At 53.5% G+C, this 26,363-nt stretch overlaps 1 protein-coding gene and 1 non-coding gene across 5 annotated transcripts in view; both read left to right on the top strand.

Annotated features, from left to right (window-relative positions):
* WWP2 (WW domain containing E3 ubiquitin protein ligase 2) overlaps positions 1–18,620 on the top strand; it is a 158,833-nt gene extending 140,213 nt beyond the window's left edge. For 3 of the 4 annotated variants that reach the window (XM_021093861.2, XM_021093863.2, XM_021093862.2), the window contains exons 11-24: positions 3,201–3,255; positions 6,723–6,804; positions 7,411–7,539; positions 8,161–8,236; positions 8,533–8,604; positions 8,833–8,921; positions 11,101–11,260; positions 12,495–12,628; positions 12,865–13,005; positions 13,920–14,040; positions 14,376–14,480; positions 15,976–16,072; positions 16,262–16,334; positions 16,811–18,620. In XM_021093861.2, coding sequence (XP_020949520.1) covers positions 3,201–3,255; positions 6,723–6,804; positions 7,411–7,539; positions 8,161–8,236; positions 8,533–8,604; positions 8,833–8,921; positions 11,101–11,260; positions 12,495–12,628; positions 12,865–13,005; positions 13,920–14,040; positions 14,376–14,480; positions 15,976–16,072; positions 16,262–16,334; positions 16,811–16,910 — 1,434 coding nt within the window. In that variant the 3' untranslated portion in view covers positions 16,911–18,620. Of the gene's footprint in view, positions 1–3,200; positions 3,256–6,722; positions 6,966–7,410; positions 7,540–8,099; positions 8,237–8,532; positions 8,605–8,832; positions 8,922–11,100; positions 11,261–12,494; positions 12,629–12,864; positions 13,006–13,919; positions 14,041–14,375; positions 14,481–15,975; positions 16,073–16,261; positions 16,335–16,810 lie in introns of all 4 variants that reach the window. The other variant, XR_014805563.1, reaches the window with a different exon arrangement.
* On the top strand, positions 9,799–9,868 carry MIR140 (microRNA mir-140). Its single transcript, NR_049169.1, has one exon. It is a non-coding gene; the product is annotated as a microRNA mir-140 (primary transcript).
* Positions 18,621–26,363: the final 7,743 nt, after the last annotated feature.

The raw sequence follows: 26,363 nt of genomic DNA, 5'->3' as shown, positions 1-26,363 counted from the left end.
TATTTCAGGGGAAGGCTTGATAGGAGAGGAGGGGAGTTGGTTAGCTCACTGGAGATGTGAGGTTTGGGGGTTTTGGTTCTCGGGTCTCGATGTGCAGCTTTTATTTTTTGCATCTCCTTGGGTTCTGTCCACTTTTTTACATTTTTCAACTTGTATACATTAGGGAAGAAATATGCAAAAATAATCAAGCACTTTGCTTTACCTGTAGGAGGTCAGATAATTACGAGCATCAGCTTCCACCAGCTCTGGTTCATGTGTTCATGTTTCTCAGTCTCTGGTCTCTCTTCCTTACTCTTGGCCTCCTCTTCTCTCCTCCTCTTTTAGGTTTGGAGAGGAGGTGTTTTCACAGGGTGAGAATGAGAGGATACCAAAGAATTCTTTTTTTTTTTTTTTTTTTGTCTTTTTGCTATCTCTTGGGCCGCTCCCGCGGCATATGGAGGTTCCCAGGCTAGGGGTCGAATTGGAGCTGTAGCCACCGGCCTACGCCAGAGCCACAGCAATGCGGGATCCGAGCCGCGTCTGCAACCCACACCACAGCTCAGGGCAACGCTGGATTGTTAACCCACTGAGCAAGGGCAGGGACCGAACCCACAACCTCATGGTTCCTAGTCAGATTCGTTAACCACTGCACCACGACGGGAACTCCAGATTTTTTTTTTTTTTTTTTTTTTTTAAAAACACCCTAACAATAGAGAGCCAACACTGTGTGAAATTTCTGACATTAAAAACAAAAGGACAAATATTGGAGTTCCCTGGTGGCTTAGTGGAGTAAGTATCCGGCCTTGTCACTGCTGTGGCTTGGGTCACTGCCCTGGTGGGTTTGACCCCTGGCCCGGGAACTTCCATATACCGCCTGCATGGCTAAAAAAGAAAAGGCAAGGATTAAGAAAGGGGCTGATAAACGTGTGTGTGTGTGTGTGTGTGTGTGTGTGTGTGTGTGTGTTTTGTCCTTTTAGGGCCGCACCAGCGACATATGGAGGTTCCCAGGCTAGGGGTCGAATCAGAGCTGTAGCTGCCAACCTAGCCAGAACCACAGCAACGCCAGATCCAAGCTGCGTCTGCAACCTACACCACAGCTCACAGCAGCGCCAGATCCTTCATCCAGTGAGCAAGGCCAGGGATCAAACCCGAAACCTCATGGTTCCTGATCAGATTCATTTCCGCTATACCATGATGGGAACTCCTGATAAACATTTTTTGTTTCTAGTTCAGTGCAGGTCACAGAAGCCATCAGGAAAGACCTTTGGTGTGTTGATTTGTAGAGTTAAGCAAGATAGAACTGTAAGCCCCCTGAGGCCCAGGTGGTAGCTAATTTCACATCCAAGCTCCTGAATTCCTTGCACATAATCCAGTTTGGTTGGGGGGGAGACTTACATCAGCAAACAATTTTGCTCCAAATGCCAAATGCTGCCTTCTTTTCATGTCTTTAAATGACCTTTTCTGCAGTCCTTACCCTTTGCAAGGATGTTGCTCCAGCTCAGCACTTAGGCGCTGTCTCCTGTTTGGCCTCATTATCTGAAGCGCATGCGTGTTTCCCAAGGCAGGGCTTTCCTTCCGTTGTCTTACGTATTAACTACAAAACACAGTTGGAGGAGCTTGGATTTTATGAGATGCTGACTCCCCCACCCCTCTCCCCTCCACACACATCAAAACAACCTCTGTGAATTTGGGAGGTTTTTTGGGGTGTTTTTTTTTTTTCCCCAGTAACCATCAGACAAATCCGAATTGGGGTGGAGCTGGCAAACACACCCTCCAGATTGAGGGCAAGGTGCCCTAAATCTAGGACGGCCCAGCTTCCCGCACCTTCGAGCAGTTTCATTCCGCCCAGGCTAGGAGGCCCTGGGCTGAAAGGGGGCTGCGTCCCTTCAAGGAACCTACGGTTTCAAGACTTAACCGTCTTTGTTAGAACTGGCTTTGGAGGAGTTGCTTGAGCTGCCACCTTGGAAGGAAACTTTCCCTGGGGGTGGAGGGAGGGCCCTGGAAGGGGGTCCGTTGGCAGTTGAGTTCGGCCAGTGTTTTCTTAAGCCAAGACTGAGCTCCATTCATCCTGCTGCCCGTGTGTGGCTCTGTCGCCCCCAGACGGGGCCAACCAGGCAGCCCAGAGTCTGCATGGAGAACTTGATCCCCCCCATTTAATGATTAACTTTTAGTAAGTGAAATAAAAATGCCTGGGCAAGAAAAGAAGAAAAAAAAAAAAGAAAGAAAGAAAGAAAGGAAAGCGAGAGAGAAAGCAAGCAGGGAACAATACTTGTTTTATTTAACCTTGAAGAGGCTTCCATGGCCCTGCCCCCTTCCCCTCAGGATGTGAGAACCCTCGGCCCCCGGGCAGCCCTGCCCCGGGGACCTGGCAGCAGAATTGGGCTGCGGGTGGGGGCCCTGATGTAAACAGTGACCCCGAAGGCCTGGAGTCGGGCCTCCCTTCTCTGCCGGCTCCCCTTCTCGCCCCCTCGCCCCCAGCCCCACCTCCCCAGACAGGCACACCGGGAACACTGAGCGACTTCAGGTTGAGGCCGGAGGAGAATAAAGGTGCTTTTGTGAAGGGAAGCAAAACATTCCTGGGGGAGGTGAGGGGCCTGGGCCTGAATGTGCCCTCAGTCTGTCGCACACCCCGGCCTGCCGGCGGCTCCCTCTCCCCGGCACCCAGGCGGGAGGTGGCGGGAGGAGGCCCAGCCCCCGGCCAGGAAGCTCTGGGCGTGGGCAGGGCTTGTGGGAATGATTTCATTGGAAAGGCCTGCGATATTTTTTCCCCTCCCGTGTGTGGTTCTTGGAGAAAGTTGGAGGTGGTGGTGATTTCAGTCGCCTTGGCCGCCTGAGCGGGAGCTGAGCAGAGGCCCTGGGCCCAGCCCGCCGGGCAGCCCCGCTCCGGCCCTCCTGCCCCGCCTGGGCCGGCTCCCTGCCTCGCCAGCCTCGCCAGCCCCGGGCCCACCTTCCCCTGTGCACCTCTCCTCCCCCTCGCTCCACCCTCCAAAGCTCCCCTCCGCGTGCAGGGCCCTTTTTCGGGGTTTTCTTTTTCCGAGAAGACAAGACGTCTGAGAGGAGCGCGTGTCACCTAAGGCCCCCACCCTGTGCTCCACCAAGTGCTCAAATGTGGAAACCAGCCCTTGGCATTTATATTTTGATCGCTTGAGTGATTTTTAACCAGCGGCTTTTTATTTTCATTTTTTAAACATCTTGTGTTCTGCTGTGTTTCTTGTGTTTAGTCTTCGAGTGCTTCCACTGACCATGACCCACTGGGCCCCCTCCCTCCTGGCTGGGGTAAGTACCGAGTTCTCCTCCTGTGCCCGCAGCCGTGTCCGCTGATGCTCCACTGCGCTCTGTCCTCTTTCCCTGGGCATCTTCCTTGCTCCCATGCCTCGGTTTCCCGCCTGGGTTCTCTCGGGCACCCCCTCTGGGGACGCCTAGCTGGAGCAGTTGCAGGAGCTGCAGCTGGAAGGAAGGTTGGAAGAGCAGCCGAGTCCCTTGGCGCCCCTGTAGCACTCACCACCTTAGCTGCCGGAGGGTGACCTCACGAAAGGAAGCCCCGAGCAGCCGTGGGGCTCTTGGGTATTGGTGCTGACTTTCAAGGTGTCGCCTCAAGAATCCATCCGAGTTGATTAAGGCACTCTGACACGGGCCGATGCCCAGATGCATTTGTTTCAGGTCTGTGGCCTTGGAAAGCAACCTTACCAAAGCTTTCTTTGCAGCTGAGATTTGGAGGACTTCAGCCTTATTTTGACTCGCAGGCATATAGACTACGAAAGGGACCAGAGGGAAGCAGATGAGAGAGTTGAGCTCTGGCTGGTGGCAGGTTGAAAGTGCCAGTTAAGAGTGCCGTGCCGGCCTCCCCTGCTCACTGGAGGGTACCAGGTCCTGGGTGTAATTTGCCAGTGATGGGCTAGAGGGACGACCATCTGTGCCTAGGGAGAGATGGTGGGCCTCGTGGCTGTTCTCAGAAGGAGTGGCCGTGCAAAAAAGGGGTCACAAGAGATGGCGGGACTCAGCACACTGAGTCAGGGTTTTGGTCCATATGTCCAGTGCCTGTCCCTGGAATCAGTTTTACATGCACCAGGCTGTGCCTGGTGTAATTTATTTGTTAGGCCCACAGAGGACAGTGCGTTCGGTGGTCTCCACAGATAGTATTAAATTGGGCTTGGCAGGGGCGGTGTGTGCTCCCCAACCACGATGAAGAAGCAGACAATGAGAGCATGAGCATTGCCCGGAGAAGTGCAGCTTTTGAGCTGGTTCCTCTCACTGCCAACACGACTACTCCCTGCTAGTATTTTATAAGGTTGCATCCATCCCCTTGGACCCGCAGGGTATCACTTGTCAATTCCCATTGCATTCCTGGGCGCTGGCAAGACTGCCTAGTCTTTCTCGTGGAGCGTATCCGTTATGGAAGCCCCGACACGTGATTTTTAGCAGATGGATGATCCACCTGGCTCCCTGAATGGATGAAAGGTCATTGTTCACTGTTATCTCAGAGATCGCAGCCAGTCAGAAGTGCGAGGGTCAAAGGTAGGACCTCTGGCTGGGCAGGGGAAGGCGCATCAGATAAAATAAGAATCTGAAAGGCCATCTGGCAGCCAGTAGACACTGTGACCTAGAGCAGGGGACCCAGAGTCGTTCCTGGATCTGTGGAGTCAAGTGATTGATTTCCGTAGCACTTCTCCTAAATGCTGCTCACCAAGTCAGAGCAGCTCTAGGGTCTCGAAAACAGCTCCCAGAAGCCAAGTGTGAAATATGAGACGGGGCTAAGGGCCCTGGTTGGAGTCCGTGCTCTTAGCAAATCATCCAGAAAGCAGACCAGATGATAATGGTATGAAACTGAGAGAAAAAGAACTTCTGGCTGAGGGCCAGGGAACCTTCCTCATCAAATCCTCTGGGCTTTTTGTTGGTTTCCCCAGGGCTGTGGCAGGGCCACCTCCCCAGGGAGAGTTAAGAGTGAACAGAAAAAGCAGCAAAACCAAAGGAGAATTGTGTTTAGCAATTGAGCCTGCTGCTAAGTCTCCTGTGTTCTCCTGTGCTGTCCTGGGTTCCCTTTCTGCTCCCCTAGGGAGACCGTACATTCTCTCCGAGCCCCCACCCAGGGGCCAGGACACCTCAGGTTTAGGTCCGTGTCTCCTCAGCCGCTCTGACCCCGGGCAAGTGACTGAATGCTTCCCAGTCCATTTCTTCCTAAATCAGGTCGAGCTAGATGACACCTGAGGACTTTCCCCACCCCCAAACTACCACTTTGTGTGCAGCGAGGTGGTTTCAGTGGGCCATGGAAGGCCCCCACGCAGCAACAAGGGCCCCGGGCCGGCTGGACAGATCCCCCAACTTGGCAGTTGGCCTTGGCTTTGGTCCTTGGCTGAGCACCTGCAGAGGATCTAGTTCAAAGCAGAAGCTCCTGGACTGGGAGCGGCTCCTCCCTCCCCCCAGGACCTCCTCGGGAAGCCTGTCTTCTGTGGGGTGGTCCCCCAGGCTGTCCTGGGGTGGTAGTGGTTCTGGGCCAATACCTTTTCTTTCTTTCCTTTTGTCTGTGTATTTGAAATTTCCATTAAGAAATGGATACCAGGTAAGGCAGAGAGAGACGGGACCCTGGGTTGATACGGGGCACGTGGCAGCCTGATACGTGAGGCGAGGGGGCTGGGCCCCCCAGTTCTGTGTCTTTTTCTGCTTTTGATTTCCCCATAGCTTCTGGAACTGGTTATTTTTATTTCTTCAATTTCTCCCCGTTATCATAAAATAGAGAGGGCCATTAGCTTTGTTTGTCTTCAAGACAGAAACAGGTTGGAGGGCTCAGGAGCTTTGAGCTAGGAAGAGCAGCCACGCGTGCGGTGGTTGTCTTGCCCTGAGTCTTATCTGCCATCCGCCTGGAGCTGGTGGGCTCTCTTTTCAATCCCTTCAAAGGCCAGAATCACCAGCTAGAGTTGAGTCTGCCCCCAGCCCGCCCAGACTTCTCTCCCTCGAACAACACAGAGCCATCGTGAGTCCATTGGGGCTAGAGGTAGATATTGTCCCGAGGAGAGCAGAGCTGTGTCTGAGCTCCCAAACGCTGCCCCGTCTCGAAGCACGCACTTAGGTGTAAGGCCGAGATGGCATTGTGCGTGCCTACAACCCCAGATGTGGATTTGCGCATAAGCAGCATAGAGGTTTTGTTAGGATGTGGGAGCTTTAGGACAAAATTTTGCGTTTAAGCCGGAGGGGACATAGGCCCGGTGGTGCAGAGCGCTGATCGGAGAGGCATGAGGGGAAATGCAGCCACCCCACAGTGACCCTGCCTGTGAGACAGGCACCCGGGTCACTGCATCCAGTGGACGGAGCGGTTGCAGGACCAGAGAGCAGCAGCGATGGACTGGGATGGGGACCTGGGTTGAGGGGAGGCTGGGCTGTGCCTCCACTTTGCACACAGCTGGATGCAATTACGCCTCTGGGTTCAGCTGGGCTGCCCCCCCTCGTGTTGCCACACCACCCCCTTCTCTCCCGCAGACCCACCCACCGAAGACGGTGCTTGATCTTGAGTTGAAAACGTGTCTATCCCTCCTCCCCAGAAAGGAAAGGGCTCCTTGTCCTTTTTGCCAGTGACGGATATGAGAGCCAGGCTCTGGGTGGTTAAACTTCTCTGACAGCTTGGGACCAGGAGCAGGCATTCAGAGCCAGCAGCCGGGAGGCGGGAGGGAGCCAGAGGGGAGAGGGATGTGGGCTCAAGATGTCTCAATCTGAGCGTCTTTTCCTTTTTTTTCTTTCTTCTCCTCGGGCAGAGAAGAGACAGGACAATGGACGGGTGTATTACGTGAACCATAACACACGCACTACCCAGTGGGAGGATCCTCGGACCCAGGGGTAAGGACTCACACCAGGAGAGGTCTGGGCTGGGCCCCTGTGCAGCTCTAGCCCTGGCCCAGGAGCCTGCATGCGTCCTCCATGGCCGATGTTCTGGGACCCTTAGCCACACACGGGTGCCCCGAGACCCTCATGATCTGATGTCCGCCCAGTGAGAGCTTGTGAGTGGCACCTTAAATTGACCTTCCTTGTGGACAGAGAGTGGCCTGCTGGTCTCTGTACCAGCTGTGCAGGCTGCCGATTGTGTGATTTCAGAAGGGCCGAGAACTTCCCCCTCATCCTAAAACTCTGTTCTTCCCAGCCTCCCAGAAGCTAGTCTGGGAGAGGGGTACTTGGTGTCCTGGCATTGTTGGTAGACGCTAAGACCATGGCCATCCACCCAGGGCTGGTTCTTTGGCTTTGGGACAATAAATGGCCTCTCTCTGCTGCAAAACTGTCCTCAGGGCTCAGGCATTGCCAAGTGCATTTGCTCAAGGCCCACCTTCAAGGGCTCAGCAGGGCCTGGGAAAAGCAGAAATAAAGCAGCCCTGTGGGACCCCAGCCTCCTTAGCCTGGAGGCCCAGCAGGTGAAATTTGCCTTCAACCTCTCTCTTCCCATGTTGCCAGGATGATCCAGGAGCCAGCTCTGCCTCCGGGGTGGGAGATGAAGTACACCAGCGAGGGGGTGCGTTACTTCGTGGACCACAACACCCGAACCACCACCTTTAAGGATCCTCGCCCCGGGTTTGAGTCTGGGTAAGGACCTGGCACAGGTGATACCCCGCTCTGTTAGCTCAGGCCGGGTCCAGCTGTTCTCACTGCCCTCTAGCGGCCAACTTTGATGTCACACTTTTTTTTTGGTCTTTTTAGGTCTACACCAGAGGCATATGGAGGTTCCCAGGCTAGGGGTCTCATTGGAGCTGTAGATGCCAGCCTACACCACAGCCACAGCAGTGCCATATCCGAGCTGCATCTGCGACCACACTGTAGCTCACGGCAGTGCCAGATCCTTAACCCACTGAGCGAGGCCAGGGATCGAACCTGCATCCTTGCGCATGCTAGTCAGATTTGCTTCTGCTGAGCCAGGATGGGAACTCCTGATGTCACCCTTTAATCAGTGTGAGTGGGGAGAGGGAAGGGGCTCCTTTGTTCAGAATAACACTGGCGGTCTTTCTCTAAAAGCAAGAGGTCTGGCTTTGTTTCTATTTTTTTCGTTTGAATCTTCAAATCTGCAGATGGTCTTAATGGCAGTCACTTCCTTTCTCTTACGCCTACTTCGCTCATCTTTAAATTAACGTGGCATCAGCTTTCCTTAGGGCTAACAAGATATGTTTTTGAGAAACCCCATGGATTCCCGAGCATCTTTGCTCTTCCTAGGACAAAGCAAGGTTCCCCTGGTGCCTACGACCGAAGTTTCCGGTGGAAGTATCACCAGTTCCGCTTCCTCTGCCACGTGAGTTCTGGTAGTAGGGCTCCCAACCCCCCAACCCCTGAAATTATAGTTTCGGCCCAATTTCTAGCCCAGGAGCAGGCGCTGGAATGCCTGTGTCTTAGGTGGGAGCCGGTCACTCATCTCACCCGAGGGGTTATGTGACATTATCTCCAGGAAGCCGGCTTCCTTTCCTAGGGCATCAAGTTGTTCCTTCTTGGCCCAGGGTGGGTGGGAAGCCTATTCAGACAGACAGGTGATCAGGCGGAAGACTTGCCACCAAGGCCCCAGCTGGAGGTTTGTTTCTCTTTTCTTTTCAGTCAAATGCTCTCCCCAGCCACGTGAAGATCAGCGTCTCCAGGCAGACACTTTTTGAGGATTCTTTCCAACAGGTTAGAGAATAATCTTCATGTCTGAAACCAGAGGGCCGGCAGAAGGCCCCCTCCTGCAACCCGTCTTCTGTCATGTGGCCTTTTAAGCCCATAGAAGTAGAATTTTCAAGGCGTGGTCCACGGTGACCGGTATCTGCCGAAGAGCAGGCCTAGAAGTCCCCCGTCCCCTGCCCCCGGCCTGCCGTGGACTGGAGAGTGGCAGGCTGGCTCAGTCTTCTGTCTCCCCAGATCATGAATATGAAGCCCTATGACCTGCGCCGCCGGCTCTACATTATCATGCGCGGCGAGGAGGGCCTGGACTATGGAGGCATCGCCAGGTGAGCTGGGTGCCCCTGGAGGGCTGTGCTGCACCCCACTTCCCCGGGGCCGCAGAGCCCATGGCTGGAAAGCTGCCTCCTCCCTTCTCAGACAGTTGCCAGAGCTCCCCTGCACCTGCAGGAGTGGGCACGGGTGTGGCGGGTCTGAAGGGGTGCTGGAGCAGGGTCTTGGGGTCCCCTGCTGGGCTAGGCATCAACCCTGTAGTTACCGGGTCATGGGAAGGCTGAGGGGCTTTGGGGGGAGGGGCTCACTCAAGACGGTAGCTCTACCCACCAACATCATTATGTCTGTATTTCACCCAGTCCGTCTGACCCGTGGGCAGGGGAAAAATACCAGTGTTGAGTGGTTGTCCATGAAAGCTGACCCTGGGCCTCACTTCCTCTTGAGGCAGCCGGGGCATGCTGAGTTGGGAGTCATGGTATGTACCTGCCGTGCATAGGCTGTGTCACCCTCCAGAGGGCATTGATCAATACCCAGCTGTAGGTCATGTGCACAAGGTCAGTGGACTCAAAATAGCTCCTATAACCCTACAAAGAGCTCAGAGTGTTGTCTTGCCCTCCCCCCCATCCACCTACAAAAGTTAACAGACTCCCCTTCCCAGTGTTGCCTCGGATGAGGGGCACAAGGGCCCCGGCAGAGAGAAGGAGCATCTTGGCCTGCGGTGACCGCTCAGCTCACTGCCTCTCATGGTGTGGGGACATCTTCTCGCTGGGTGTTGGCTTAACTTGCTTCTGGTTCTCTGTGTGCTGGTGGCGTTGCCCGCTGTGTTGGCCCCGTGGATCAATGGCTCTTTTTCCGTGGTGACCGCGATAACCTCCTCTCCAGGCTCTGCTTGGTGGTGTGGCTCCCGCCCCGTGTGTGTCTGTCTCTCTGTGTCCTGCCAGTGGTTTTACCCTATGGTAGGTTACGTCATGCTGTTCTACCACAGGGTAGAACCACGGACAGGATACCGGGGCACCCTCTGCATCGAAGGACTCCTCATCTGCCCGGCCACAAACAGCCCAGCAGCCAGGGACCGGTCCCCTTGGGCTGTCCCCCTGCTGGTCTAGCTCAAGCTCCAAAAAGGACTCTGACATCTGGCTTCAGGCTTTACCTAGGGCCCAAAGTGATGCCAAGTCATGGACATGGGTTCACAGGAATGCGTGGACATACAGGGAAGTGTATGATGATGGGGTCGGGGGCGAGGGAATGGCCAAGTGCCCCAAGGGCAGCGAGATACCTGGGGCTGTAGCTGGGGGAGTGAGGTGTAGGCACAGCATGGGTTCCAGAGTTTTTGTGCATCGGGAGTTAGGAATGTGTTAGCACATGTTCACAAGATGCTGCCTCCTCAGCTAGGGCGGAAGCAGGCCGGCTGCTATTCATAAAGCATTTCTGTGAAGTTTAGAAAAAGGTACCCTTTCTCAAGACACTTCTGTATTGGAAAATGGCCACAACATACTGGGTTTTATCCGAAAATGGCAAAATGGCAACTTTACAGCTGTTTGCAGGGACATTGTTGTGATAAATGTACAAATTATGGTTTTTTAAAAAGATTGTGTTGAAGTTTAGTTGATATAAAATGTGTTGATTTCTGCTGTATAGCAAAGTAACTCAATTGTACATGTATCTCTTCCTTTTCACATTCTTTTCCATTGTGGTTTATCACAGGATACTGAATATAGTTCCCTGTGCTATACAGCAGGGCTTCGTTGTTAATCCATTCTATATATAATAGTTTACTTCTGCTAATCCCAAACTCCCAATCCTTCCCTCCCCTCCGCCTTCTCCCTTGGCAACCCCAAGTCTGTTCTCTATATACAGTATTTTAACATAGTGTCCTTGTGCAGTGCACAGCCCACACAGCTGTGCATGGTGGCTCAGGGTGCAAGGAGCCCCTTTGCCGTTAGTTGCTCTGGATATCGGATGGGAAGTCCTGGAATGCAGCACCCAGAGCTAACATGCATGCACATGGGTCTTCCTGAGCATCATTGTCAAGTGCACTTGTTGTTCTGGTTCACCTCGGGTCTGACTCTGCTGTGTCCGTAGAGATTGGCCCAGCTGCTGATCCTGGTGGGGCTGCCTCCCCAGGACACAGGTCTCCAGACCGGGTGAAACAGGAGGCAGAGGAGAGTTGCAGCTCCAGAGGGGGTGTGCAGGGAGGGATCTATTAGTCTTGTCTTTCTCTCTCTTCTCTCACAGAGAGTGGTTTTTCCTCCTGTCCCACGAGGTGCTCAACCCCATGTACTGTTTATTTGAATACGCCGGGAAGAACAATTACTGCCTGCAGATCAACCCCGCCTCCTCCATCAACCCCGACCACCTCACCTACTTCCGCTTTATTGGCAGATTCATTGCCATGGTAAGAGTCACTGCCACAAGACCTCCAGGGCAGGCGGTGACCCCAGACACCAATGGCAGCTCTGCAGACTGCACCCCCTCTCTGGGCCCCACCCTCATCCTTATAGAACTCCTCACTGAAGGTGCAAAAAGCTAGTGAGAGTTCCAGCGCTAGATCAGAGCTCTCTCGGTGGCCACCACAGGGTGTTGAGCAAGTTTTCCTTATTGATTCGTGTAGGACTCACCAAGCGAAAGCCCGGGCTCCCCGGATCAGAGTCTTCACTGAACATTCGTCGTGTGCCCTGTTGGGGTGGGGGATGACGGGCACAGCCCACCTGCTGCCCATCTCCGGGTGTTGCCATGAGCTGGGTGGCAAGAGCTTGGGAGTGTCTGACTATGACTCAGACCTTCTAGAAGGGAATTGGGAATCTACACTAGCTTAGAACAGAGCTCTGGTGGACCAGCTGGTGCAAGATGGAGGAGGCACCTGTCACGAGGAGGACAGAGTAGGGAAGGAGAGTCGGTATTTGTGTTTCTGCAGAAATAGGCTCCACAGAGTGAACATGAAAAGGGGGTGACACTGGGTGCCTCTGGTTGAGTATCTCACGAGTATGGAGACAGGGGGATCTCTGGGAGCCCCAGTCCTGCTGCCATATTTGGTAGCTTGAGATGTTTTGCTGCTAACTTTCCTTCACTTCTTCCTGAGGGAGTGCCCCGCCCTGCCCCCCTCTCGGGGGGACCCAAGAGCCCATGACTAAATATGTCCTTTCCCTTTGTCTGGAAGTTCTTGGCCAAGGTGCTGGGCTCAGGAAGTGGGCACATTCTTCCCAGGTCTAGAGACCCGCCTGGCCCCGCAGCTGACAGGACAGACCAGTAAAACCCTAGACTATTACTCACCCCTGGCCCGCCAGCAGCGGCGTCTGCATTATTTTTGGCTGCCTCTGCTGCCCGGCTCTGAGCACCAGTGAGTCAGGGCCGCCCTCTGGAGCTGTACAGAATGAGTCTTCTCTGGGCGCTTGGGGCTGACTCGGCCAGAGCAGGGAGCCGGTGGGCGGGTGGGCAGGTGGTGGGCCTGCTGGGCCTGCAGGTGGCTCCCTGAGGTGTGCAGGTGGGACCAAGGGCCCTGCTTGTTCCAGGCCTTCCCTTCAGCCCCTGGGGCAGCTGGGTGCTCAGGAGGGCGGGGAGCAGGAGCCGGGCTTTGAGATGGGGCATCCTGGGAAAAGCACACCTCCTCGCCCTGTCGCCTCCTTCCTCAGGCTCTGTACCATGGAAAGTTCATCGATACGGGCTTCACCCTCCCTTTCTACAAGCGGATGCTGAACAAGAGACCAACCCTGAAAGACCTGGAGTCCATCGACCCCGAATTCTACAACTCCATCGTCTGGATCAAGTGCGTGCCCCTCCCTCGCCCCACGCTGGGTTAAAGGCTGGGGTGGGGTGGGGGGGCTGGGTAGCTTCCAGTCTGCCTGCAGGGCAGCTCAGGAGGTGTCCTCTGCCTCCCGAGGTGGGTTCTAGGCCACCTGCGGATCCCCATGTCCCGTGGGCCCTGCAAGTGCGTGACAGCCGAATTGGGGGAAGGCCCCTTCTGTGACAGACTTCTTCCCCCTGGGTCTGTCGTGCCCCCAGAGAGAACAACCTGGAGGAGTGCGGCCTCGAGCTGTACTTCATCCAGGACATGGAGATCCTGGGCAAGGTGACGACGCACGAGCTGAAGGAAGGCGGGGAGAGCATCCGGGTGACCGAGGAGAACAAGGAAGAGTATATCATGTGAGTCTCAAGCGCTGGGGGCTGGGGGGCTGGGGGGCTGCGGGAGGGGAGCAGAGGCCCAGCTGGCTGCAGAGAGAGGGTTTCCTGCTCTTGTCTCTGGGTGCCCTCTTCAGCCAGCCCCCCACACGTGGCCCGTGGGTCGCCAGGGGTGGGAAGAACCTCCCACTTGGCCCTGACCGTAGGTGGCTGCTGTGGCCAGTCAGGGACTGACCCGAGTGAGCAGCTGGAGCCCAAGCCCAAGGCCCTCTGTTCCCTTCCTGGGTTCTCTGTCCCCCAGGTGGTGGACTTCAAGGCCGCAGGGCCGGGGAGTTCCTGTTGTGGCGCAGGGGAAACAAATCCAACTAGGAACCGTGAGGTTGGGGGTTTGATCCCTGGCCTTGCCCAGTGGGTTAAGGATCCGGTGTTGCCGTGAGCTGTGGTGTAGGTCACAGACGTGGTTTGGATCCCACGTTGCTGTGGCTCTGGTGTAGGCTGGCAGCTAGCTACAGCTCCGATTTGACCCCTAGCCTGGGAACCTCCATATGCCGCAGATGCGGCCCTAAAAAGACAAAACAAAACAAAAAGCTATAGGGCTGAATTCCTTTGATGAGGCATAAAATTTAGATGGCGCCCTCTTCTTTCTCCTGATTCTGTCCAGTTGACTTAAATCCATTATCTCACATGCCCATTCATGGTCGTGCCTTTTAACCTCCACATGTCAGCAGTAGTGGGAGGAGGAGGAGGAGGCGATTTCAAAGATTCAAGTGCCTCTGGGTTCTGGTGAGGTTTTAAAGGCTGTTCCCTGGGGCTGGCAGCAGCCCTGGGTCTCCCTGCCGGCCTGAAGTCAACTCTCAGCTGACCCCTTGCTGCCAGCGGTAGGCTTCCCCGCCCCACCCTGCCGCTCCTGAGCCGTGGCTCTCGGGCTCTGGTTTTAGGCTGCTGACCGACTGGCGTTTCACCCGGGGCGTGGAAGAGCAGACCAAAGCCTTCCTAGATGGCTTCAACGAGGTGGCCCCCCTGGAGTGGTTGCGCTACTTTGATGAGAAGGAGCTGGAGGTGAGAGCTGGGGTAGTTGGGACCCCGAACCCCTGCCTCTGGGGCAGTCCTGCTCTTTGCTAGCCTTGCTGGGAACCCACAGCGACTCACCAGGAGAACCCCGAAGTCTAGCTGGGGGGCAGCAGCAGGCCAGTCACATTGATTTGGGTTCACACCTGCCCTTACCTGGGCCCTGGTTTGCAGGGGGTCCACCTTACGACTTGCGTTGCCCGCACTGTTAGGCCTGCCGGCAGAGACAGTCGAAAACGTGTTTCATCTGGCAGGGAGTGGATGAAGCTCCGTGTGCCGTGGGGGGTGCTGGGCTGGGTGGCTGACTCCCGGGCTTTCTCCGGCAGCTGATGCTGTGCGGCATGCAGGAGATAGACATGAGCGACTGGCAGAAGAACACCATCTACCGGCACTACACCAAGAACAGCAAGCAGATCCAGTGGTTCTGGCAGGTGGGCCCTGGGTCTGGTCCCTGCCCTCAGGGCAAGGGTCTGGGCGGGGGCGTTTTTGCAGTCCCCACAGGAAGCGAGACCTGATTCTACCCCAAGCTCGAGGATACTTGTTGTGTTACCGCCTCCCTCGTCTTTGACCCTCTCCTCACCTCCCTCAACTTGCAAAAGGAGATGAGACACCCAACCTTGAGACAAAGGGAGCTGTGGCATCTGGGTTGTGGCCAGTGTGGGTGGGCGGTGGGTGGCCCAGCTCCAAATGCTGGAATGCGGTGGGGGCTTGTTATGTACAGGAAGGAAAGCTCTCGTCTGTCCTGTGGGTCCCCGTCCAGCCAGGTGGCAGGGGCAAGCATGAGGTTGGCTCCAAAGAAACGGAATGGGCTCGTTGTCTCAGATATAATGAGTCGATTCCTTTGTGTGTGTGGGTCTAGTCGTTGTCGTCATTATGAAGTATAGCATATACCAAAAACAACAAGCATGTGTAGGTTTTTTGTGGCGGTGAAATTCCTATGCTGTAAAATTCACTGGGTTAAGCATTTTAAGGTGTACAGCTCAGTGGATCTGACGTGGCTTTTAACAGTGCTGTGTAGCCTTCATCACTGTCTAATTCCAGAATATTTCATCCCCCATAAAAAGAAACCTCATACCCATTAAGCAGTCACTCCTGTCCTTAGTATACTTTTAAAAGCAGAACTTGGGAGTTCCCATTGTGGCTCACAGGGTTGCAGACCTGACTAGAATCCATGAGGGCGTGGGTTCAATGCCTGGTCTTGCTCAGTGTTTAAAGAATCTGCCGTTGCCGTGAGCTGTGGTGGAGGTCGCAGACGTGGCTTGGATCCTGTGTTTCTGTGGCTCTGGTGTAGGCCTACAGCTACAGCTCCAATTCAACTCCTAGCCTGGAAACTCCCATATGCTGCGAGTGTGGCCCTAAACAGCAAAAATAAATAAATAAAATCAGGGAGTTCCTTTTGTGGCTCAGTGGTAACAAACCCAACTTGTATCCATGAAGACAGGGGTTCAGTCTCTTGCCTCGCTCAGTGGGTTAAAGATCCGGTGTTGCCAGGAGCTGTGGTGTAGGTCGCAGACGCCAATTGGATCTGGCATTGCTGTGGCTGTGGTGTAGTGTGGCAGCTACACCTCTGATTGAACCCCTAGCTTGGGAACTTCCACTTGCCACAGATGAGCCCCCCACAATAAATAAATAAGATAAAAATAAGTAAACAAATAAATAAAAGCAGAACTTGGAGGGAGGAAGACTGCCTGATCCAAAGTGTCCCTGAGACCAAGCGATGTGACGTCACCTGGTGGGAAAGGCCCGCATAGCCTCTTAGAGAGAATGGCTTTGGGGTTGCCCAGGTGGCAGTGGTCAGCTCCCCCTCCAGCCCGGGCTCCGAGTTCTCCGTCCCAAAGAGGGGCCCGGCTCAGTGGAGAGTTAGAGGTCAGGGGAGGTACTGGGCCAAGCGGCTCCCTGACGCTGCCTTGGCTTGTGGAGCTGCAGGTGGTGAAGGAGATGGACAACGAGAAGAGGATCCGGCTGCTGCAGTTTGTCACTGGGACCTGCCGCCTGCCCGTTGGGGGCTTCGTCGAACTCATTGGTACATTTTCCCTTGGCCTTCGGGTGCCCTTGGGGGGTTGAGGACAGCTCAAAGAGGGGGGCAGGACCTAGTGTCTTCCTGGAAGCAGATCAGTGGGAGGGAGGCTGAGCCTTCAGCGGTTGGAGCCGGAGGGTGCTGCCTTCGGAAGGGACCGTCCTGTGACACACAGTGCATTTTTCCGGACCACAGGAAGCAATGGGCCACAGAAGTTTTGCATTGACAAGGTTGGCAAGGAAACTTGGCTGCCCAGGAGCCACACCTGGTGAGTGTGTTGGTTGGAGGGGAGGTGGCAGGAACCTGAGGCCGGGAGAGCGCCAGAAGGCAGCCCAGTAGGCGAGGTGTCTTCAGGGCCTTGACACTGGCCACTCTTGAGTAGCTCTGGGTGTTGGGCTTAGAGAGGAGGGGTGTGGCATGCCTGGGCCTCTGACCTTTGGCAGCTGTCACGCAGTTCCGCGCCCTGTTGGCCACCCCAGGGGTTCACTACTGAAACACCCTCTTCAAGTAGGCAAAGAGCTGCTGTTCCGAGCGCCCCCTGTTGTTTCCCATCTCCCCTGCAGCCCTGCCTCCTCTAAGCCCTTCTTGGTCCAGGGACACAGCAGAGAACCCTGTCCCAGGATCTGTCTGCCTGGCATCACGGTTGAGCGCAGTGGGGTGGTGGTGGTGGGGTTCTATTTGGACCCCCGGTGGCTGTGAGAGCTCTGACCTACCTGTGCTGACTGCCCAATTCTTTCTCACCAGTTTCAACCGGCTGGACCTCCCACCATACAAGAGCTACGAACAGCTGAAAGAGAAGCTGCTGTACGCCATCGAGGAGACCGAGGGCTTCGGACAGGAGTAGCTGAGGCCGCCCTCTCCCACGCCCCCCAGCACATATGCAGTCCTGAGTCCTCCCTGCCCGAGAGGCTGCTGGCTGCGCAGCCCCCGGGAGGCCCCTGCAGACGGTGGCCCCGTGTGGGACCACAGCGTCGTAGGCTGGTGGCGGCAGAGCCTGCCTTCAAGAGGTCCCGCCTGCCCCTCCCTCCTACCCACTGGTGGCAGCCTGGAATAAAGCCCCCATGTCACCCTCGGCCCCATCACCCACTGCAGTGTCGGGAGAGCTGCCCCTCTGTGCAGAGCTCACCCTCCTTCTCCCCAAGACCCGCCCTAGCTGTGTGTGAGGGTGCCAGGCAGGGCGCCCGTGCCCAAGCCCTGGGCCTCACGGGCTGGCTAGGTGAGAAGGAGACCAGCCACTCGGGGTAGGTGTTCTGGGCTAAGGAAGCCCAAGGTCTTCGCCAGTAAAAGAGGTTCTGTTTTATATGGAACTTTCCAGTGACCTGTGTAAAGGAAGGTCTGAGGGAGAGGAGCTCTGGATCAAGGCCACCTCCCTCAATGGCTCTAGCTCCCGAGGCCGAGCAGCAAGGCCCCTTCCTGCACTCGGCGCGGGCCCGTTCGTTCTTTCCAGCAGATAAAGGGTCATGTCAGTGGGATGGAAACAGCAAACGCCCTCAGACTTTCTTTTCCCTTTGACATAAACTTGAAGCATTTTGTGTGTGGGGTTGCTTTGTGTTTTGTGGTTGCTATGCTGCTGTCACTTTCCATCAAGGAGCTGGCGTGCCAGGCATGGCTAGGACCTCGACGGCCCCAGCCCTGTTTGTCCAAGAATTGCCCCAACAGCGGCTCCACTTAGGAACCTGCTCAGCAGTTGTGTGAGCTCAGGCAGGCCTGACCTGGCAGCTCAGCTTCACAGCAGCCTTGTCCCCGAGCCCTGACAGAGAGGGAAGGGCGCTGTTGTCCCGAGTGCCACCCCAACCTTGCCCTCTCCCTCCGCGAAGAACCCCCCCCCGCCCCCACCACCGCTAGATGTAGCGATGGGGCTCAAGTCCCTGGACCTCCAGGCAGCCCGTGCGTCCGGGTGGAGAATGAGGTGGGACGCAGCCACTGTGGAGTGAGTCTACTCTGCCTCCAAGTGAGGCGACAGCTGCTTGTAGGAAACCAGCAGAAGGGCCCTGAGCTGCCATGCCCAGTCGGGCCTGATTTCTGGAGCTCCCGCCAGCCTCTGCCGTGGGCATCCTGCCATGTGTTGCAATCGTCAAGGTGAACACACTCCCCTGGGAAGCTGGAGTGGTGACTGTCGCGGGGCCCCCATGCAGCCCTCGGGCCGGTCCAGGGGCCTTCTGAGGACCCTGTCATGGTCCCAGGGCCTCGTCCTTCCCCGGCCCGGCCCAGGGAGGAGGGCCCTGGCCGCTCTGTTGCGCGTGCTGATGTCAGCGGCTCAGTTCATCGCGGCTCAACCATTTTTCCTTCCCTGGAATCGTTTGCCGTGCTTCCCTGCAGCATCTCACCGTGTTGGGGGTTGGGGTGCCAGCTGCCAGGCGGGGTTTGGAAGCCTCGGGCTCTGGGTGTGCGGAGTGTGTTCATGTGGGTGTGTGTGTACATATGTGTATATAACTGAGGTGTCTGTACGGAATGCCCTTTGGTAGCTCTGAGGTGGTCACCAGATTGTTTTGTAACGCTCCCCGCCCTTGCCTCGGTATTGCCAGTTTCTTGTGCAATAAACAATCAGCAGCTGTGGGTGGTGTTGGCGTGGATGTGTCCAAATCTCTGTCCTCCAGGCAAAAGGCCTCTGGGCCCCACACACCCTCCAGGTCCAGACTGGGTGGAAATTCCATGACCTTGCTGGTTTTGAGAATTGTGTGCGTCATCTACCAAGACAGCCGCACTTCTGACAGGTTGCTGTGTCCTTGTCCAGGGGTTCCAGACTTCAGCCCTCCGTCACTTGGTTCGCGGCACCCTTTTGGCCTGGGTCTCTTTGGGCAGTTGCTGTGGCACAGGAGTGCCAAGAGATGAGGCTACAGGTTAGACAGGCTTCGGGCACCAGCTCCTGGGGACAGTGTTCTGGGCGATCATTCATTCGAGAAACATTTCCTGGGATCTCTTGAGTTCCCTGATGGTGCAGAGGGCTCTCTGGTCTTGGGCTCTTGGTCAGACAAGGGCTTGCTGACCCCTTTCTTGAAGGGTTCCGATGGGACCCATCAGTGCAGTCTTGGTGCTTTCGACATGGAAATGACTTTGTCCTGGATCAAGCCTTGCTGTGATCAGGCTTCTTTCCAGGGGAGGCAGAGATGTACAGAGCACCTCCTTCCTGGAGTTCATGAGCCGAATTCACTACCCCCCAACTCCGAAGCCTTTCTCCACTTGACAGGGCAGTGCCGTGCTTTCGAGGAAATGATCCACCGAAGTCTATACATTATACAGACATCTCATAATCAATTCAAGTAAGACACCTCTCGGTGAAACTGTTCTCCCCACAAGTAACTGCTGTTCAGTGGGTGGTCCTTCCAAACAATTTTGTGTGTATAAATCATATATACATATAGTTGGAAAATACACCAAAAATGACATACATGTTGAGCAGCTTATCTCATTAAATGAGGTATTAGGGACACCTTTCCATGATTGTCAGCATAGGTCCAATGAATTCTTTAGGGCGTGATAGTCCACGGTATGGCTGTTCTGTAGCACACCCGTCTTTGTCCGAACAGGCATTGCATTTGTGTCCAGTTTGCTGGTGAATGCTGTTGGCCAGGTCTTGTGCATCGATGCTGCTTTTCCAGGAGGGGCCCGTCCTGGAGTTGGACTGTTGATTATGCACTTTTTTTTTTTTTCTTTTTTGGTCTTTTCTAGGGCCGCACCCGTGGCATAGGGAGGTTCCCAGGCTAGGGGTCTAATCAGAGCTGCAGCCGCCTGCCTACACCACAGCCACAGCAATGCGGGATCTGAGCCGTGCCTGCAAACTACACCACAGCTCACTGCAACGCCAGATCCTTAACCCACTGAGTGAGGCCAGGGATTGAACCCGCAACCTCATGGTTCCTAGTCAGATTTGTTAACCACTGCGCTACGGGGAGAACTCCTGTGCACCTCTATTTTTAATTTAAAAACTTTTAAAAAGGTTTCAAACTCCAGGCTAGAAAGGGTCCACTGTGAAAGCCCCCCTCCTTTGTTCCTTAGCCATTCTGATCACCTTCTGGAGGCAGGCATTGTCGCTGGTTTCTTTTGGATCCTTCCAGATAGATTCTACCCAGCAGGCATTGTCGCTGGTTTCTTTTGGATCCTTCCAGATAGATTCTACCCAGTTGCCCTTCAGAAACATTCTTGTCTTACCAGCCTTTGCAGTGGACAGGACCCCTTGCTGCCCTACTCTGGTCACTCAGTCTATGAGCTCCCTGTCTCTCCTTTCGGCTCTTCTTCCACTTCTCCATCTCCTAACTCTGGGCATCTGCCCTTTTACTTTTGCATGGTCAAAGTAGGTTTTTTTTTTTTTTTATTTAAAATATTTATATTCCGAAGTTCTCATTGTGGTGAAGCAGAAACGATTCTGACTCATATCCACGAGAAGGCGGGTTTGATCCCTGGCCTCACTCTGGGTTGGAGATCCGGCGTTGCTATGAGCTATGGTGTAGGTCACAGATGCAGCTCGGATCCCATGTTGCTGTGGCTGTGCTTGGCAGCTGCAGTTCCAATTTGAGCCCTAGCCTGGGAACTTCTATATGCCGCAAGTATGGCCTTAAAAAGCCAAAAAAAAAAAAAAAAAAGAAAAAAGCAATAAATATTTATATTCTATTGTGTAACTATTATGAAGCCTGTATTTTTTTTTTTTTTTCGCTGCATGCAGAAGTTCCTGGGCCAGGAATCAAACCTTCGCCCTGGCAGTGATCAGAGCCACTGCAGTTAAGGATCCAGGACCACTGGATCCTTAACTTACTGCACTACAAGGGAACTCCAGCCTGAATTTTTTCTGAAGGTTTATTAAGGAAGCTGAAAAGCATGGAGTTCCTGTTGTGGCGCAGTGGTTAATGAATCCGACTGGGAGCCATGAGGTTGCGGGTTCGATCCCTGCCCTTGCTCAGTGGGTTAAGGATCCAGTGTTGCTGTGGCTGTGGTGTAGGTTGGCGGCTGCAGCTCTGATTAGACCCCTAGCCTGGGAACCTCCACATGTTGTGGGAGCGGCCCTAGAAAAGGCAAAAAGACAAAAAAAAAAAAAAAAAAAAAAAACCCAGAAAGAAAACTGAAAAGCAACAAATATGTGCACACTACTAAGATGGTAATAATGCCTATTACTCCAGAACTAAATAATATAGTACAACTAATTCTTCATACAGCTCTTTGACCCTTGGGGTTCTAATTACCGACCTTTGCTTTCATTATAGCCCGCCCTTTTTTTTTCTTACTCTGAAGTGTTTCAAGTTAAATTAGATAGTCAGGAAAGCTCCCTACCTTTTCACACTGTGACAAGTCCCTGATAAAATTAACCAAATCTGCAAAATTATTTTGGAAGAGCAAATATGACTCCTTTTGTCACCCAAGGTCCCCAATGGGGCTTAAGACTTCACATAATGGGGGAACCTTACTGGATCTGGAAAGCTCAGTCTCTGCATCCCTGTTACCTTTCTATATTGGGGCTCAGATCACCCTCTAGAAGCACTTACCCTAAAGATCTGTGTGCTTCCATTCAGAGGCATGCTTACAAATAGCAAGCGCTTGCTGATCTTGCGCTAAATGCAGCGATAACAAGGCCCCAGCTTCATCTTGGGGAAGCACATTGATTCAGTGCCCAAAGTTCCTATCTCAGCTCATTCCCCTGCAGTCTCCCCCATGAATCTTTTCTGGGAGTTCCTGCTGTAGCGCAACAGGATGAACGGTGTCTTTGGAGCGCTGGGATGTAGGTTCAATTCCCTGGCCCAGCACAGTGGGTTAAGAATCAGGCATTGCCACGGTGCTGGATGGAATCTCATCCCTGGCCTGTGGGGTGGCTATAAAATTAAAAAAAAAAAAAAAAAGAGAGAGAGAGAGAGAGAGAGAAAGAAAGAGAGAAACCCTATTCTCCAGGTCTCTCTGATTCTGAGGATGGTCCAAGTTCCAAGCTCACTTTCCTGTGGTCCATTCGGCATGAGTCAAGCGCCAATCAGCTGACTTAGAGTGGAGCCTGTGACCTTTCTTTGCCATGCTTTCTTTTTTGTACCTTTTGAAATGTTGAGGCTTTACGCCAACTCAGTTGGTTCCGGCGACAGTGATCCTTGTTTTCCTTTTTGAGGCTTGTCACAACTTGGGCCCCTTCAGGTTGACTCCTGTCACCCTTCCACTTGTCTTTGATGGTCTCCATCTAGTCCCAACACTAGTTCTCTCGCCCAAACACAGTATCATCTACTCCACTAGGAGCCCTGGTTCTTCTTGGTATAAAAGAGGACTAGAAAGCAAAGCATGGGCTTCCATCAGGAGGGCACCATGAACGCATGACTTGATCAGCTTCTCTGCTCCCAAATGCATAATCTAAAAAAGAGAACACAAAACATGTATGTGGGGGTGGGGAGAAAGAGGGAAAGTTGGTTTAAAAGATAAAAATAAAACAAAAATGCAAAACGTTGGGCAAGATTGAACCATGGGTCTGCTGCCCCTAGAGCCTGGCAAATGTGAGTTAAGCTGCCATGGGTAAGGGGTCTGATACCCCCAAGTAGGTGGAGGATGGGGCACCTGTTGCGTAGCTGACTATGGCTTGGAGAAAGTCGATAGGAGGCTCATTAAACCAAACCACCCCACTGATTCTGGCCGGGATCTGTGACATTCCCAGGTCACCCCAGGCTGGGGCCCCAAACTGCCACTCAAAGACCAGGCTCTAGAATGGATGCCCAGCTGGATAGGATGTGGCAGCTATAAAACCATTAGGAAAGAATGAGCACAGGCAGAAATCACTCAACATTTTTGACTCCATATTTCAGAGAAAGGCACTCGTGGGTGGTCTCTTGCCTGCTGTCTTTGCTGTAAGGGGTTAGGGGGCAAGTGGGCCTTTTCATGGGGCCCCCTATGTCGCTGTGCAGGGGTCCATCCTCTGGGGTGACCCCTTTCTCCAGAGATGAATCCTCTGCTCCCCGCCTGAGTGGGAGACTCTGCCTGAACCAGGGAACCTTCCTGGAGGCTTCCTGGGACTCCTGGCCACTGACCTGATCTTTTCTCTCCTCCCGTCCTCAGCTCTGACTCAGGTTCCTGAGCTGGGGGCTCCACTCAACCGCTAATCTCCTGCAGCTGGCAGAGGGGAGGTAGCCAAGCTGCATGGGGCTCCGGGGGAGACCTCGGTGGCCCACTCTTACCGTGGTTTTCAGCTCTCCTCTGCCTGCCTTCTGTCCCCAAGTACTGTCTCTCTGGGGACTCCCTCCTTTCCTGTCAGCATTGGCTTAGGTGCAGACTTGTGCTTGCACCTGCTTTCCACCTCTGAACATCGCGGAATCCTCTTGTGTTCTCTTTGTGCCTGTGGATTAGGACCTTTGTGGAGCTGCCTTCACTGTCGTTTTAGTGTGGCTGGTGAGGGCCAAGAGCTGCTTCACCTGCTCCCTCACTTAACTTCCTTTCCTTGGGTCTGCCTGCAGGGGCAGCTTGCAGCTTTGCACGGAGGTCCCGGAGGGGGCGTGTCTGTTTCCTTATTTGACTTCCGACTCATGCAGGGCACTAACCCCAAGCTTAAGCCTAAGTCTTTCCCTGTTCAGAACCCTCATCAGCTAAGCTTTTTCCACGTGAAGTTGAGGCTGGGGCTGTGGCTGCCCAGCTGCTGCTCCTGCTCTCCTCCTTCCAGAAAGGTGTCGACCTCCCTTGTCCGCCTTCCAGATGCTGCTTCTCAAATCAGACCAAATGGCGAGGACAAAAATGGGAATGCTTTCCCAATGGCTTTAGTGGGGACTCGGGAGGGAACAAAGCGAAATGCATGTCAGAACTAATTTTTGTGAATCAGCCACAGTTTTGCACCTCACCTCTGAAGAGCACTAGCTCTAAGCGTTGGTTTGGTTTGGTTTGTTATTTCCAAAGCCACTGGCACCAATAGCTAGTCCTCCTTCTAAACAAGAGGGATGCTTTATTTCTGCATTTTCTATTAACATTATCTTTATTCTATGACTTTCATGAGGCATTGACATTAAAAATGAAAAACCCACTGTAGTCGATGGTGGATGACCCTGCTGAATTCTTTTTTTTTTTCTTTTTATCTTTTTATGGCTGCACCTGCTGCAGATGGATGTTTCTAGGCTAGGGGTCGAATTGGAGCTGCAGCTGAGGCCTACACCTCAGCCATGGCAACACCAGATCCTTAATCCACTGAGCGAGGCCTGGGATTAAACCGGCGTCCTCACGGAAATTATGTCAGGTCCTTAACCCACTGAGCCACAACGAGAAGTCCTACCCTGGAGAATTCTTGCTTTTATCTCTAGGATGAAGGCTTCTTAGTCATTCCTCCCCCCATGGCACTGCTCCCTGCGCCCCCTATGCGCACCCCCGTGGTGAAATCCCCTCCTCTTGAGTGGGGCTGGTCTAGTAACTAACCAATACATATGGCCAAGGTGATGGGCTGTCTCCTCTGTGGTTAATTGATAAAGGATTCTGATCTACTTGTTAGCCGAGCCTCCATTGCCTTCTCGGCTTGTGTGCTTTGATGAAGCAAGCTGCTGTGGTTGGGAGGCCCACATGGCAGGGGACGGAGGGCTCCTTCGTGTCAAAAGCCAGCAAGGAGCTGCGGCTCTTGGTCCCACAGCCCTTGAGGAACAGAATCCTGCCAGCAACCACGTGTCCTTGGAAACTTGAGATGACAGCAGCTCAGCTGACACCTTGATTGCCACCTGGGAGTGTCACCGAGCAGAAGACGCAGCTGTATACCTGGGCTCCTGCACCCCAGAACTGTGAGATAACGATGTGCAGTTTTAAGCTGTTCAAGTTTATGGTTGCTCAGCAATAGATAACGAATACACTGTCCTAGGTCAGATGTAATGTCCTTGGATTAGCATTTCTTGAAAGTCCTAAGTCCTGAATGTGGCCAGGATTTTTAACAAATGAAAGAACCATGGCATGTGGATTATCCGTAGTTCAAAAGAAATCACACTAACTGGGAATTGAGGCACAGAGGTACCGGTATCCCTCTTCTTCCTTTTCTTGGAGGAAAGAAAGTACTGGGAAGTGGGAGTAATTTCAGTCCCCCCCACACCCCTGTCCCCAGCTCATGTGACATTGCTTGTTGGTTTCCGAGGCCTTGGCTCTGGCCCAGCCTGTGGCTGTGGCACTCTGCCTTGGGTTGTCATTCATGCTTATCTGGGCTTCTAGCCAAACCCAGTTGGCAAGGGTCGGGTCCAGTCTCTGAAGGACAATGTTGGGTGCCATGCCCTGTATAATGACAGCGCGAGGAGTAGGGTGGATGGTGCCATCACAGCAGTGCATGAGCTGAAGAATGGCCTTTGCAGCTCCAGGATTTCCACTGGCGTTGGTTGCAGGGGCACATCTCCCACCTCAGTTAGGCTCCCTCATGAACATCTGGTCCAGAGGTATAGCAACATTCTTTTCTTCAGGGAAGGAATTAATTTCCTCCTTGAACTTCTGCTTTTCATAATCATGGGTGTTTGCCAACTCTTGTGATTGGTTCACGTTGGTTCAAACACGGGGTGGGGGAGAAGCAGCTGGTGCATTAACCTTTGTCTCTTATTCCATCCCTGCTCTTGAACAGACGCGCACATCTCTGAGGCATCGGCTGTCTGCTACGGGGTACAGGAAGCCCCTGGATAAGTCCTTTCCCCAGCTTTATGGAGATGTAATGGACAGAGCATGTTAGTTTAAGGTGTAAATCCTGTGATGACCGGATACGTGTATGTATTGCAAGATGATGACCACAGTAAGGTTAGTTAACACACTCATCACCTCACAGAGTTACCATTTTGTTATTGCTGTTGAGACCATTTCGGTCTGAGTTGTGGTGAGAACATTTAAGATGGACTCTCTTAGCAACTTTCAATACACCTTTCATATTGTATCCAGTGCTGGAGTCTCTCTGCCAGGGGGTAAGAGGTAGGGATAAAGCCAGGGTTAAATATGAGAAAGAAGGGATAAGAGATGAAATAAGGATCTTAGTTAGTTGTTTTGGTTAAAAGATTAGCCAGATTATGTTATCAGGGATCAGACACTGGCTGTAGCCTCTAGACAGAGGTCATCACTGCAGAGGAGTGTAAAAGGTACATGTGTATAAGAAGGTATCTTGAGCTGGGAAAGGGCTTAAATGGGATCCATAAAGAGCTATAACCACAAGGCAAAAGCAGTGTTAGGTCCATCTACATCAGAATAAAAGTTCTCTATCTTGCACATGTGTAGAGACCATAGATCTCTTAAAAACACAGATTCCCAGAGATTCTAATGCAGCAGGCAAAAATGTATAAATTTACAGTGAAATAAATGATATCTGAAAAGGGTAATAACTACTCAGTATGTATCATAGATTAATAATTTTACTACA

The sequence above is a fragment of the Sus scrofa genome, chromosome 6 (genome assembly GCF_054392235.1).
Source record: "Sus scrofa isolate SSC_HxYL_T2T_F1_AM1 chromosome 6, Sscrofa_HxYL_maternal_Yorkshire_Landrace_v2.0, whole genome shotgun sequence".
NCBI lineage: Eukaryota > Metazoa > Chordata > Mammalia > Artiodactyla > Suidae > Sus > Sus scrofa.
The sequence above is the reverse complement of the archived record's forward strand: the minus strand, read 5'-3'. Positions and strand labels throughout refer to the sequence as shown.